This window comes from Balaenoptera ricei, chromosome 2 (assembly GCF_028023285.1).
Source record: "Balaenoptera ricei isolate mBalRic1 chromosome 2, mBalRic1.hap2, whole genome shotgun sequence".
Taxonomy (NCBI): domain Eukaryota; kingdom Metazoa; phylum Chordata; class Mammalia; order Artiodactyla; family Balaenopteridae; genus Balaenoptera; species Balaenoptera ricei.
This window is the reverse complement of record NC_082640.1, coordinates 161,898,592-161,912,974: the sequence shown is the minus strand read 5'-3', so window position 1 is coordinate 161,912,974 and position 14,383 is coordinate 161,898,592. Positions and strand designations below refer to the sequence as shown.

General features: G+C 46.9%; 1 protein-coding gene across 5 annotated transcripts in view; it reads right to left on the bottom strand.

Moving 5' to 3' along the window:
• Positions 1-13,965, bottom strand: part of ESRRB (estrogen related receptor beta) — a 174,318-nt gene extending 160,353 nt beyond the window's left edge. For 3 of the 5 annotated variants that reach the window (XM_059914723.1, XM_059914726.1, XM_059914725.1), the window contains exons 1-2: positions 13,824-13,965; positions 13,409-13,561 (exon numbers count right to left, since the gene is read on the bottom strand). Coding sequence is in view for 1 of the 5 variants with exons in the window: in XM_059914725.1 (XP_059770708.1) it covers positions 13,409-13,410 (2 nt within the window). In the remaining 4 variants the exon portion in view is untranslated. Of the gene's footprint in view, positions 1-13,131; positions 13,159-13,408; positions 13,603-13,823 lie in introns of those variants that run through there. The other 2 variants (XM_059914724.1, XM_059914727.1) reach the window with 2 other exon arrangements.
• Positions 13,966-14,383: the final 418 nt, after the last annotated feature.

The following is a 14,383-nucleotide window of genomic DNA, read 5'->3' as shown; positions in this document are numbered from 1 at the left end:
GCCACTATGGAGAACAGTATGGAGGTTCCTTAAAAAACGAAAAATAGAACTACCATACGACCCAGCAATCCCACTACTGGGCGTATACCCTGAGAAAACCATAATTCAAAAAGAGTCATGTACCAAAATGTTCATTGCAGCTCTATTTACAATAGTCAGGACATGGAAGCAACCTAAGTGTCCATCAACAGATGAATGGATAAAGAAGATGTGACACATATATACAATGGAATATTACTCAGCCATCAAAAGAAACGAAATTGAGTTATTTGTAGTGAGGTGGATGGACCTAGAGTCTGTCATACAGAGTGAAGTAAGTCAGAAAGAGAAAAACAAATACCGTATGCTAACACATATATATGGAATCTAAGGGAAAAAAAAAAAAAGGTCATGAAGAACTTAGGGGTAATAAAGGGGGGAATAAAGACACAGACTTACTAGAGCATGGACTTGAGGTTATGGGGAGGGGGAAGGGTAAGATGTGACAAAGTGAGAGAGTGGCATGGACATATATACACTACCAAACGTAAAATAGATAGCTAGTGGGAAGCAGCCGCATAGCACAGGGAGATCAGATAGGTGGGTTGTGACCACCTAGAGGGGTGGGGTAGGGAGGGTGGGAGGGAGGGAGATGCAAGAGGGAAGAGATATGGGAACATATGTATATGTATAACTGATTCACTTTGTTATAAAGCAGAAACTAACACACCATTGTAAAGCAATTATACTCCAATAAAGATGTTAAAAAAAAAACAAAACAAGAGAAAAGGAAGCCAGAGAAAAGGCGGAAACCTGATGAACCTGTACCCACGGAAGGTCACGGACAGGGAGATGATAAACTCTTTGTCCCAAACAGTGAGCGCATGCTGGACTCTATCTAAGTTGGGAGATATTATAACTCTGCTCTGCAATGTGATTAGCATCCCGAGAGCCAAGGTGGGCGGATCAAGAGGAGCTAAAGATCACAGGAGACTAGGCAGCAAGTCCAGCCATCCAAGGCTGTGGCATTGGCATTGGCGAGAGACCCCTCCTCCCTCACTTCACTCCCTCAAAAAAAAAAAAAAAAAAAAAAAGTGTGGTGGATTATGGTTGGTGTAGCTCACACAAGAGGGAAGGACACACAACATCCTACAGGAAGTCAGGATGATATTGATGGTGGGAGAGGGGTGCAGCACCAGGGTCAGGTTTACAAAGTAGATGTAGCTCTCAGAAGACAAAGTCAAGACAAATGACGTGTGGTTAGAGGAAGGTGGGGGAAAAGACAAAACAGGAAACATAAAGGGAATGAAAACACTGTCTATGGGCTAATTGGAGGGAGGATATAAAGGCAGAAGTGGGACAGGTGATGGGGGAGCAGGCAAGGAACAGTCAAAATAAAGCAGGAGGAACAGGAACGTGCTTTCTGAAAGAGGAAGCCCGCATCATGGGAGCTTTTAAAGTCTACCCATTTTAGCCACAGGTTAGGTCCACATGTTACCAATATGGTTCCCAGTTCCTCTGGAGAGGTTCAAAAAATTGATATAGGGGAAAGACTGTTAGTAGTGGCAAAGGAGAGCTAAGGGTGATTAACAGAGGACTCCCTTGATGGAAGCATCTGTGTTGTACTATTTCCAAGGACGCAGGGACTTGGGGAAGAAAAACTAGATTTGTAGGATCTCTTGACAAGTCTGTTAAAGGGCACATCTGACACTTTTCAAGAAAATAAATAAAAACACTAAAACTTTGCAAATGTTGGACCAAGTTCAATGTTGATGTAAATGATACCAAAGGGTAATGGTGTGGTTTTCACTGGTTGTCTGCTTGCACTTAGCCCTGCAGTATATTGTGGAGGGTGATGTCAGACCATACAGCTTACTACCTGGGTGACCTTAAGCAAGGTCCTCAGTGCCTCTGACTCCTCTTCTGTAAAATGGGAATAATAATAATACTTACATCTTTCAGTCGGTACAGGGGCCAAGTAAGATAAACTATGTAAAGTTTCCAGCATATAATGGGCCCTTGATAAATGCCTCTTTTCTTCTCCCATACTCTGAAGAGTACTTGCAGAGGTGGGACACATGAAAAAGCCAAGAAACAAAGCAAGCAGTAAGCAACAATGTAAGGAAACTGTAAAGAAATGTCTCAAGGAAATGTCATGCTTAGGTTCCAGGTAATGGTATTGTTAACGTGCGGAGAGAAGGAAAAAAAAAGTGGAATCCTTCACAATATGGCGCAAAAGAGTGATGCTGAAGATTTTTTTAAGGCTTTAAATTCGTAATGTGGTTCATCTGCAATGGGAAAACTGCTGGTTAAAGAAAATATGAGTTTTAGGGGATAGACAACAAAGCATGTCCCCAGGCTCAGTATAGAAATGACAGTGACCCAAGACCACCTGAACTGTGAAAGTCCAATTGTCAGAACCGTCCTCCTGGGATATTTTGGTGGAGGACTCGGAAAGGACTGAGATCAAGGGTCCAACTTATAAAGGAATCACTTTATAAGTTTTATGAAACAGCAAAGACAGAAGTGAAAGGGGCACCAGGGATCAATAGGAGTAGAGTTGGGGACTTATGGGAGAATATTTTAGAAATAAGTTAGACAGAGTAAAAGAATTGTCACACAGAGATTAGTGATAAAATTAAGGCCATTTAGTAAAAAAATAAGAAAAAACATTTTATAAGGAAGCACATAGGGACCCAGAAAATGGATAAGGGATATTTTGTGCTCTGAGGTCTCTTTATTTAGCAAGTCTCCATATGTAATATTTTTAAATTAATAGAGTATGACGGAGAGAGGGAAAAAAGAACAGAAACAGACAGCAGAATGGTCATACAAAGAAGTAGGTATGGCAGTTGGGAAATCATGTCATTCCTAAACGGTGTTTTCAGAGGGTTGGTTTTAGGCAGCTCGATTTACATGTTGCTAAAAGATTTTCCAGTTCACACCATGGAGGCACGAACCACCACCCCTGACCAATGAGGGAGGACACAGAGGGTGGAAATTCAAGCCATTAAGAACCATCAGCCAGGCCTGTGGCATTTCTGGAAACAGACAAGTTGATACTGGGTTAGGCAGTTGGCATTTACTTGTGTCAGTTCTTTCATTAGTACCTTCAAAGGCAAGTTGGGTGCCTGTCATGTCCAGGCACTGTGCTGGGTAATGGGACCACCAGTCCCTGCCCATGGAGCTTTAATTCTGGAGGGGAAACCACCACACAAACAGCTGTGGTTCAAGATGATCACTGTTTAGGTGGGGCACTGGGGAGGTTCAGAGCTGCACCCAGAGGAGCACTTGGAAGTTATCTAGTCCACCAATTCCTCTTACACGTAAAGAAACAGAGGCAGAGAGAAATCAAGTGGCTTGTACAAAGTCATCAGACAGTGGCAGAGCTAGGCGCAGTACGGGCACCTGGAAACGAATCTAAAGCCTCACTCAGTATACTGCCACACAAACCAGTTTTATTTCCGTAAGCAGTTTGGTGGCCTCCACAACAGTGTCCAACTGCATCACTAGAGTGTCATATTTCAAAGTAATATATCAGATATTTTTAGCAAATAGATTCTACAGGTTTCATTATAATGCATCCACCGGCCTTCCCTCTGCCCCATTCTGCACCTTCAATGATCAGGCAAATTCATCCCCCTCCCCCAAAATGGCGATGCACAGCATCTTTGCATGTTTTAAAACTTTAAATAAATGCTACAATCCTATCTCTAGAATTTTTCCGAATGCCTTTCCTTTATCAGTGCTGCTGACTCTTCAAATCCACCAAGACTGCTCATTCGATTAATGGTTGGTTCTGCTTCGAAGCTTCTATCCCTAAGGGCAGAGATCTGCGTGAAGATTCTGCATGAGAAAGATGCCACCACACTACTTCTGTTGCCCAAGAGTAAACCTTGACCTTGCAGGGACTAATATCCGTCTCATGACCTTTTTTCCATGTGGTGCTTGGTTTCCACTGACTTCCAAAGGAGCAGCAGCAGATGGGCATCTGAAGGCAGAATTAACTCAAGAGTCATTACATGAGGGTGTTCTCAACTGAGTGCCGTAGAGTAAACAGTGATTACATGTTCCTTCAAGATTGCTCTCAGCCTGAGATGGGGAAAGAAGAGAGTCCGGGATGACTGACCACGATACCCTTAACGTGAACACGTGTGCACAAACACACAGGCTGGTCCCAAGTCTGAATCTGGAATTTTCCCCTAAGAACGTGATGTTGGTTCTACAGGTCCCTTGAAATATACAAATCGGGCTCCCTTGGAGACATCAGAAGTCGCTCTTACCTATTCCCATTTTTCTTTCCTTGCTAAGCACTCCCTATATATGCACCATCAAATATATGGAAAATAAGCAATCCCCACTCAGTTACGTTGTACAGGAGGAGGAATTCGTCCTGCGCAGAAAACACACTCTAGTGACTTCACTGCACTCAGGGACACACAAGACAACCCATCTAAACCGTCTCCAACCTCACACCTGGACTTCAGCAGCCATGTACGCTAGGCCATGGAGAACAGATTTCCATGACAGATGACAGGCTTGGCCAGATCACCCCAAAGCCCAGGCAGGCGCTGGGAGAATGCCCACTTGGTTATTGAATATGGAACTGCAGGGAATTGCAGAGGACCAGGTATGTCTTTAAATCACCTCTAGAGTAGCACCATCTGCTGCATTTGTAAGCTACCCAGGGGGGCTTTGGGAGGAATGTAGGGAAACTTTGAAAGTTTCCTGCCTCTTGGCCATTTTGGCACGGGACCCTAGAAAATGATGACAACAGCCAAGATGTCATCATCTTCAACAATGGCTTTCCGAATTTGTTATCTAGCAGGTACCGTTCAAGGGCCTTTACGTGGGTCTCCTTTAATCTTCACAACAACTCCACGAGGGAGGTGCTCTTACCATGCCCATTATACAGATGAGGAAACCGAGCGTGGAGTGGAGAGGGTGGGAAACCTGTCCAAGGTCTCAGCTAGTACAAGAGGACATGGGTCTGGCAGCGTGGTTCTAACGCTCGTTTTGTCACCACCCAACCACTGCACGGAGTCACCGTGCAGGAGAATAAGTTAGTCTAAAATAGGTAAGCACGTCCCTTTCTTAAGGAACGTTTGCCCTCTGATTCTTATTTTAGCTTCACGCCAATCTCATGAGACACTCAGAGCAGGTTTCAGCCCATTTTGCTGGTGAAGAAATGAACGTAGGGAGAGGTTAAGGACTTGCTGAGGTCACCCTGTTTGGTAACTCTCTTCCCAAATCCCAACTGTGCTCCCACCTAAGGGTTTGAGCAAACCCTGAGGAGCAGCAGGTGCCCTGCCGCTGGGGCTTCTCCAGACACCTAGAGGCCCGGATGCAACTTCTGGGGTGGATTGTGAGGGTGGAGTATTAGGACCACAGAGGTATAAAACCATGGTCGCCACCAACTGAAAACAAAATTAAAAATGCAGAGTTTATACAATATTTACTTTTGAAAAAGAAGGCCTGACCAGTTTTCCACTCATCGCCCAGGTGTACTGACAGACAGAGGGAGGTGAGGATAGAGAACAGGCTGAAGAAGATGATAGATAATAGGGACTGACTGAGTTGGTAAAGGCACAGAGCCCCCCAAAGCCAAGTCTGGGCCCAAGGTTTTGCATTAAAGGGACACAGGCGGGGGCTTCCCTGGTGGTGCAGTGGTTAAGAATCTGCCTGTCAATGCAGGGGACACGGGTTCGAGCCCTGGTCCAGGAAGATCCCACATGCCGCGGAGCAAATAAGCCCATGCGCCACAACTACTGAGCCTGCGCTCTAGAGCCCGTGAGCCACAACTACTGAGCCCGTGCACCACAACTACTGAAGCCCGCACGCCTAGAGCCCGTGCTCCTCAGCAAGAGAAGCCACCGCTCGCCGCAACTAGAGAAAGCCCGCACACATCAACAAAGACCCAACGCAGCCAAAATAACTAAATAAAATAAATAATAAAAAATAAAAAAATAAAAAAGAAGGGACAAAGGCGGTCTGAGCTGCCGTTATTTGTTATGTCAGGAGTACCATGAACCAGGTCCACCACGAACAGTTCTAAAATGTAAACTTTTAGAGCTGGAGGGCCTAAGAGATCTCGTCCAATCCCTCATGTTATGATGCAGGGAACTGAGGCCCTGAGAGACTGTGCACCTCAATTATCACTGATCTGGGAGTGAACTGGACTGAACCCGCCTAGCACCTGCCTCTGCCCGGGGTACCCGGCTGGCCCTCCATCCACTAGAGCCACAGATAGAAGCAGCCTCAACAGTGGGCTTCCCTCCAGTTGACTTCGGTCTTTAATTTTTTTTTTTTTTTTGGCCGCACCTCGCGGTTTGTAGGATCTTAGTTCCCCAACCAAGGATCGAACCTGGGTGCCTGGCAGTGGAAGCGTGGAGTCCTAACCACTGGACCGCCAGGGAATTCCCAGTTTTTAACTGTTTATTTCAGAATAATTCTAACGTCACAGGGAGTCGAAAAGAAAATGGCCAGGGAGATTCTGTGCACAATTCATCCTGCCCCTCCAGCTGACTCATACCCACATAGAGTTCTAATATAACTGCAGATACACGTGGGGTGATAGGTCTCTTCCTAAGACTGATTTAGGAGCAAACAACCCATAACATTGCTTTCTCAGATCTTATCCTACCCTCCTCACTGCTGTGAGCCCTAACACACACACACACACACACACACACACACACACACAGTCTAATCAGCAATAATTTCACTCCTGAATATTGCTAGAAAGATCACTAAGCCAAGCTAATCAATTGTCTCAGCCAGCGACCAGTCCCCAAGAGATGCCTAGATTTTTCACTGCTCTCATTTAACCCTCTGCAGCCTGAGCTTTTCTCCCCTGACTTCCCAAAGAGCAGAAATGCTGTTCTGGGAAGAATCCAGTGCCTAAGATGATGTTCCCAAGTTGCCAGCTTTCAAAAGCCTTGTCTGTGCTAATGGAAGCAGACACTCTGGAGCACTTCAGAAGGAGGGTCTCCCTCTCATGTGCACCAACCGGGACCAGCGTGATTAAAGCAAAGGAGGAGGATGCGGACCCCACAGTGAGAACAGCCAGAGGAAGCAGGTACAGCCCGGAAAGGGGAGAGGGGAGGGCGTGACAGATGAGGGAAAGCATCACAGGAGAGGTACCAGTTTAGCAACTAAATTTGACATCAACTTAGACAAAGCTTCCTTACTGAACAGGATAAAATTCCAGGGAAGTTTTGACCACATGTGCATAAAGGACACACCTCATTCTTTTTTTTTTTCCTGGATGGAGGAATGTGAAGACAGGAGGGACAGAGAAGGGTAGGGGCAAAGACCATGGTCCACGGGTCACGAGCTGATGTAGTTAAGGCAGCTGGACATTCATAACTTCAAGTCACTGCCCCCTCCCTACAATTAACGGGTTGGGAGTGCCCCCTTGAGAGGAGAGACTCCATGCAATTCACTTCGCGTGCAGTTATTGAACACGTACCGTATGCCAGGCATTGCGCTTGGCACTGGGGCATCCAAAGCTGAATAGCAAGGAGGCAAAAGGGAGGCTGTGACAATTCAAGTGTTTAGTAGTGTCATCTCCAGCTCTAGGAGGGAGAGCAGAGAGGAGGCGGGGAGAGGAACATGGGGCGTTTTGTAAGTTTGGGTGGCGCTGCATACATACGCCGATCCCCTGATCAGTGGGGGAAGAAAAGGAGGAGGGTTCACTGCCTTGCTGCATAGACTCTCTACAAAGACACACAGGGAGGGTCAAGGACATCGGCACTGCGGGCAGCCCAGGAGAGCACGCCTCTGGCAGGAACTCTGGTGACACCCACATGGCTCTTGGATTCATTGGTCAAGTGACCCTGTTGAGAGAGAGGACTAGCTGGCACCTGCTGCCTTGAAAACACAGCCCAGTGGGCCTCACAGCCAGGACTGGCCTGGCCTACTGTGAGGGTAGAGCCTGAACTGCCATCTGAGAATGTAGGGCAGAGAGGGGTGCAGGATGACTCAGAGACCCAAGAACAAAGCTGTTCGTTGGAATGTGAGTGAGGCCAAGAGAGTTCACCAAACTCTGTTTCTGCAGAGCAGAAAAGAGTCAAGCCTTCTTCCCCTGACTTAGGATTGCTGCCTGAAGCCCGGCTCACATCCTCTGCTCTCCCAGAGTGGTTTAAAGCCCCAAGTTCCTTTTAGGTTGGGAGGAGGATGCTCCCAGTATGCCTTGAACTCTGATTTCCATTTGGAATCGCCCATTGGAGGACGAAGCTGGAAGTCTTGCTGACACAGGACTCTGCTCACCCAAATTCAGGGAAAATAGCCTGTTATGTACTGAATGTTTGTGTCCCCACCCAAATTCATGTGTTGCAGCCCTAATCCCCCATGTGATGGTATTTGGAGGTGGGGTCTTTGGGAGGTAATTAGGTTTAGATGAGGTCATGAGGGTGGAGCCCCCATGATGGGATTAATGTCCTTTTAAGAAGAGGAAGAAACCAGAGCTCTCACTCTCTCCTCCATGTGAGGACACAAGGAGAAGATGGCCTACAAAGAGTAGGATCCTCACTGGAACCCGACCACGCTGGTACCCTGATCTTGGACCAGCCTCCAGAACTGTGAGAAAATTAATTTCTGTTGCTTAAGCCACCAGTCTGTGGGAATTTGTCATGGCAGTCCAAGCTGACTAGGATATAGCCCCTTAGTGGGAGGCATAGGGACCTGTTTTTAGTGGTGTGACATGATGTGTGCAGAAGCGACTGCTCTGTGCTGAGCAAATAAAAGGGCTAAGACTTATTAATAGGGCAAAGGGCTAACGCTTCACATGCATTTCATCTCCCCGACAACCCTATGAGGTAGGTTCTATATATACCCCCATTTAACAGATGAGAAGATCGAGACCTTAAGAGATTAAGAGCTCAAGTCTCACAGCTGAGAAAAGGTGATGCTGGAACTTGAACTCTGGCTGTCTAACTCAGAGTGTACGCTCTTAACCACAGCTCCGTGCCGTCCGCAGGAGGCACTTGTCAGGGCAGGAGGACAGGAATGTGCAACGATGAGCTAGGCTTACAAAGGGGAATGTCACGTAGCCCCTGCAGTTGGGGGTTCCTGGTACAGTGAGGGAGACCCATGGGAGCAATCGCCCCATAGGGGTGAATGAGACGATGGAGGGACATCACCTGGGGCCCCAAGAAGAGGAAGATGCCAACCAGGTAAGGAAGGCAGAAAAGCTGGTGTAGACAAGTTACAAACGCCACCCTGACTCGAGAAAGGGCAAATGCAAGAGGCCTCACGGCCACTGAGCATGAAGCACTAAGAGAAAGAACAGTGCCCAGGTTGGAGGGGAACAAAAGGCCAGAGGACCCTGTGGACAGAAAGGTGGCTTCCAGAGCCTCTGCTGACTGACCTTGTGGCGCAGGAAAAAAGACCCAAGCGAAAGGACTAGAAACTGCTCACTTGGCTGGTGGAGAAAAAAGGCCAAGTGTGCACAGAGCAGTCAGAATCCTCCTGTATAAGGGATTCCTGCCCTTTTTCCTGAAGCTGGGGAAGGAAACTGCACTCTGGGGGAGCCAGGGCACGTTTTGGCAGCCATATGGCTCTGACTTTCCCCTCTCCTCTATCGTACGCTTGTGCAGAACTTAAGACTCCTGACCTCAGCTTGGCCTTGACTTTGCTTGACCTTGGTCAAGTTGCTCCATGCCTTCTCTGGCTGGAGATGGGTGTTCTCCACCTGCTTTCTCCTGGGCACAGCCATCCAGATGGGCTTTGAGGTCCTGGTGTGCAGAGAGCGAAGCCAAGGGACCGAGGGACCCAGACCGATGACATAGCAAAGGGGGAGCTTGTGGGGATGTGAATTTGCTCTGGAAGGGGAAGCCAGCCCTCAGCATTTCAGAGGCAAGACGGAAGTGGGGGAGACTTCTGCCCGCCAGCTTCACCAGGCAGCTGGGGGAACTCTCCCGCTGCTGGTAAATTGAGCCATTCTCCTGTCTCCACGAGCTCACCTCCGGACTGGAGGAGAATTGATTGGGGGAGTTGAAGGCACACAGGCCCTCCAGGCCCTTGGTGAACCCAGGATCCGTGTCTCTTATGGGGGACTTTTTTTCGGCGCTTCTGTCACAGTTTCCATCTTCAGCTGTGAAATGATTCCCCTTTCTCCCCTCCACCTTCCACTTTGCCCAAGTTGTACAGCAGCCTGAAAGTGCTGATGGCTTAACCGGTTTAATTTTTTCCCCCAGCAGCCCTGAGGGGTTTTAACTCTTTCCTCCTGCAGAAACCCTGCTTTTGGAGTTGAATGTTTAAACTCTCACTGGGAGACTCATAAATATTCGGAGTCACTCTCTCCCTCTCTGTTTGATTAGGAAATGAGCCTTTAACTCAATGTAATCCCCAAGCCATTAACAAAAAAGCCCTCAACAGCTCCACTATTAGAATTTCACTCTTAGCCCGCTGAGGATTGAATTAGATTAACATAACTACCCACAATCTGAGTTTATTTTCTATGCCAGATAGAAATGTGTTTTTCAGGAAGGCGAGAAGGGGGAGGAAAGGAAGGGGGCGGGGGAGAGAGCGACAGCGCGCAGGAAGATAATGAAATGTAAAAGTAGAGATAAGAAAAAGATGGACAGATACACTGTAGAGGTGAAGTGATGGGGAGAAAGAGTTGTACGTGGTCTGTGGCTGAAAAATCCTGCCAGCTGCCATTTTTTTATTTGTGGGATATTTGGAGAGACCTCAGCTCTGGAAGACTGTTTGAATGAGGGGAGCACGTTCCAGGTATTTGCGATTCCTTCTTCCTCGAGATTGATGGTCCTGTACCTGAGCCTGCTGCCTCCAGAGCACCTGCTCATTGGCCCCACTGCCCCCAATTTGGGAGGAGGTCAGGGCTGGGTTTCCACAAGCTCAAGGGAGGAGGGGGAACACATAAAACGACAGCATGTACACAGGCAACTGCAACTTTACGTCAAAGAAATAAACAAAGATGAGGATGGAATGGGTGAGATTTTACAGACCTGAAGTCACAGACAGCCCTGTGACCAATTGCATGTAAGCAATCAGTTTGGGAAAAAAATGAGATTGACGACAGCTTGGTCCACATAAAATGAATCGTTATTGAAGCAGAAACTAAGTAATCAGAGGCTGCCTTATGCAAATACATTGAAGTTTCCCCCAACTGCATCGCTATAAATAAGCCCAAAGGGGAAAAGCCACATCCTGAACTTGAGGATGAAAGCCAGGCCTTCCATTACACTGCCAAACAAGCCCCCATCCCACCTAAAAGCAGCCACAGGTTGCCAAAGGAAGGAGCAGTTCTTGTCTAAATGTGCCAACAAATATTCTTCCCTCTCAACTGTTAACGCTAATGAGAACATAGGACTTGCTCAGAAATTCGGGACTCTCTCCCAGTGCATTTAATCGCCGGCCAGCAGGCTCCAGGGTGCATGTTGTGAAGGGGAGGGAACAATTTGCTCTTGTATGAAAAGGTTTTAAAAATGTCACACTTTTCCTAAAAAGCCATTGAGATCAGAAAGTCCTAACAGTTCAATTTTGCCCACAGCTGACTGCTGAGATTTCTGAATGTAAGGTCTCAATCGTTTGATTCACTTGAGCTTTAATTAATGATCACCCACCAAATCCCACTTCAGTATTATTGTGGGAAACCTTTACAGGATATGTTTATTAAAGCAGAGTCCTTGGAATAGAGAAAATAATGCTATGTATATAATATGCTCAATTCCTGTTTTTTTTTTTTTTTCCTCTCAATTTCTGGGACTTTATTTTCCCTACTAGGTTTGAAATAGTGACATTTCCCCCGATTTTACACCAAACTCCTTATTCTAATTTCTCTACCAATGAATATAGTGAACATGTGAAGTGTACTTTCTAATCTCTTATTCCTTCCTGATCCCCATTCTGTCCTCCAAAATAATGAATGAATGGATTAAAGGCATTAATAACCTGAAGTAAATCTGGTAAAAATAAAGAACCAAGAGAAGGAAAGCAAAAGTTTCATAAAGGTCAAAATAAAAATGAGACCAAATTGCCTCTCTAAATATATGTGTGTGTCCATATTATTTAACTTTCATCGTTAGATTTGCTGCTAAAACAATTTTGTTTTTAATCAAAAGCAATCCAGACATATCTGCTTTGTTTAATGCTTTTAAATTGTTGGGAAGATTGATTTGTTAGGATACTGTTTTCCCAAACAAGTCAAGAAGTAGTGCTTAGCAATATAGTATATGGTAAGCATTGTTTTAGTAAATAGAAACTCAGGGATTATTCGACTCGTAAAAACAGATGCATTTTAAAAGTTGTATATCATATACCTTAAACATCATCACATTCTTTTTCAAAATTTAGTAAATTAAATTTTACTAAATTTATTATTTAGTAAATAGTACTACTATTTCTTCGTAAATAATATATAGCAAATCTCCCCAAGTGTAGCATTTTTAGTTAACACTGTGCATTTTCCAGAAACTAAAGTCCCAAATGTTCCACAGGAAGCTGGTGGCATGTTAGCTGTGTGGACCAGTGGACAACACCTGGGGACAGCCATCTCTGGGAGCCACCAGTGTGCTCACAGAGCCTGTGCTCTGAGTGTCTGAAACAAGCCTGGCTTTGACAAGGATCGTGATACTAAGTTTCTTCCTTCGGGAAGCATGCAGAGCAAGGGCTCCGTGGCACTCCACACCTGGCTTCTGTCCTTTCAGACGTTCTTCCTCCCCACCCACCCCCCCCACCCAAGTTCCCCTTTCAGGATGAAGAAAACACACCAAATCAGTGAGCCAGCGAAAGCCCGGAAGGCCAGACAAATTGTCAGCTCTCATTCCTACTTCTCAAAGCAAACTTGCCCTGTGCAGCAAGAAAAAAAAAAAAAAAAAAAGTCATTTTCCTTTAAGGCGCTATAGAAAAGCTGGCCATTGGGACTGTCAAGACTCCCCCTGAACCTGGAAGCTCTCGGGCTCAGCCCGAACCTGCCGGCAGCCCTCCATCATCACCTGTCCTGTGTGAAATGGGTCTTCCCTCTGGAACCTTCCCAGCTCACCCAGTGCTGGAGCTGCCAGCAAATAAAAGTTTTCAGGCTGGGAGACGTAACCACCCCACTGAGTCGCATGTAAACTTTCCCTTGCCCTTTTGATTTACTAACTTTTTCCCAGTGAAAACACATAAAAATAAAAGAGAACGTACTGATTCCAAATGAGTTTGTATAACTGTCCCACCAGCCATTCCTGGTCCCTCTGACCTTCCCAGGACAGTCTGTGACAGGCAACATTTTCCTCTGGGCCACCCAGAGATGCTCAATGGTGCCGAAACCCAGGATGAAAGAGCAGGCATGCGGAGATATTTTTATCCATTAAAAAGAGAGAGGGAGAGAGAAGGAGAGAAGGGGGGGTGTGTGGGAAAAAGGACAGGAAGGTCCAGGGCAGAGTCTGGGGCAGAGGGGAGGGAGAAGTCCGGTACTTACATGCTTGGGGCTGGGGAGGGGACAGGGCTGGCAGGGAAGGGTCTCCCCCTCAGCTGTTTCCAGTCGCTGATGGCTTGTCGCTCAGCTCCTCCGGCACCAGCTGACAGTCCCCTGTCTGTGTCTCTTTGTGACTAAGGACACAGTACTCCCAACCTATAAATAGATCCCGACTCCGTGATTGATATAACAGGCAGCTGACAAAAAAAAAAAAAAAAAAAAAAAAATCCCACAACCATAACCAGGTCTTAAACAAAACACCAAAAGGCTCTAGACTTTCAACTCCACAGAGCTCCACGCAGACTACACAGATGGGCACTGGAAAGGGCGGGGGGGAAGAAAAATATACAATAAAGGGCAGGAGGAGACGGTGGGGCGGGGAGGACAAAAAAAGAGAGAAAGTGTGGAAGACAGTTACTTCTCTGGTGGTGGAGCAGTCACTTGGTGTCACCGGAGAGCCAAGGAGTGATGGTCGGCAGAGACAGCAAGGGGGGAACAGGCAGGAGGTCCTGACCCCGTGAAGGAGAGGCCCCGCCCCACATCCCTGAGCCCCTGGCCCGGTCAGGGCTGGAGTCAAAGTCCTGACTTGGGAGCATTCGTCAGCACAAGTGCTTTCCACGAAAGTTTCCATGCCTCCTGCCAGATCAGGAGGAAGGGAGGGAACAGACAGAGCTTTCCTAGCCCAGAGGCCAGGCAGGCTTCTTGGGGGACACGCAGGAGGCTCCTGGAGCCGGGAAGGGTGGGGGGAGGATTTGCAGGTGAGGGGTTGGGACAGGCGTCACCTGTGCCTGGTGAGGCAGGGCCCAGTGGGCCCACTCGCAGCACGTAATGGGTTTTTAAAAGGACAGGGGGTGACATTCCAGATAGAAGAATTGCCCAAGGTTGAAAGGCCATGGGGGCATTGCTGTCTCTGCTTCTTCTAGAAAGATTTCCTAGGAGACTGAATTGTCCGAAAAAGTTTCTTCTTGGGGAAATGAG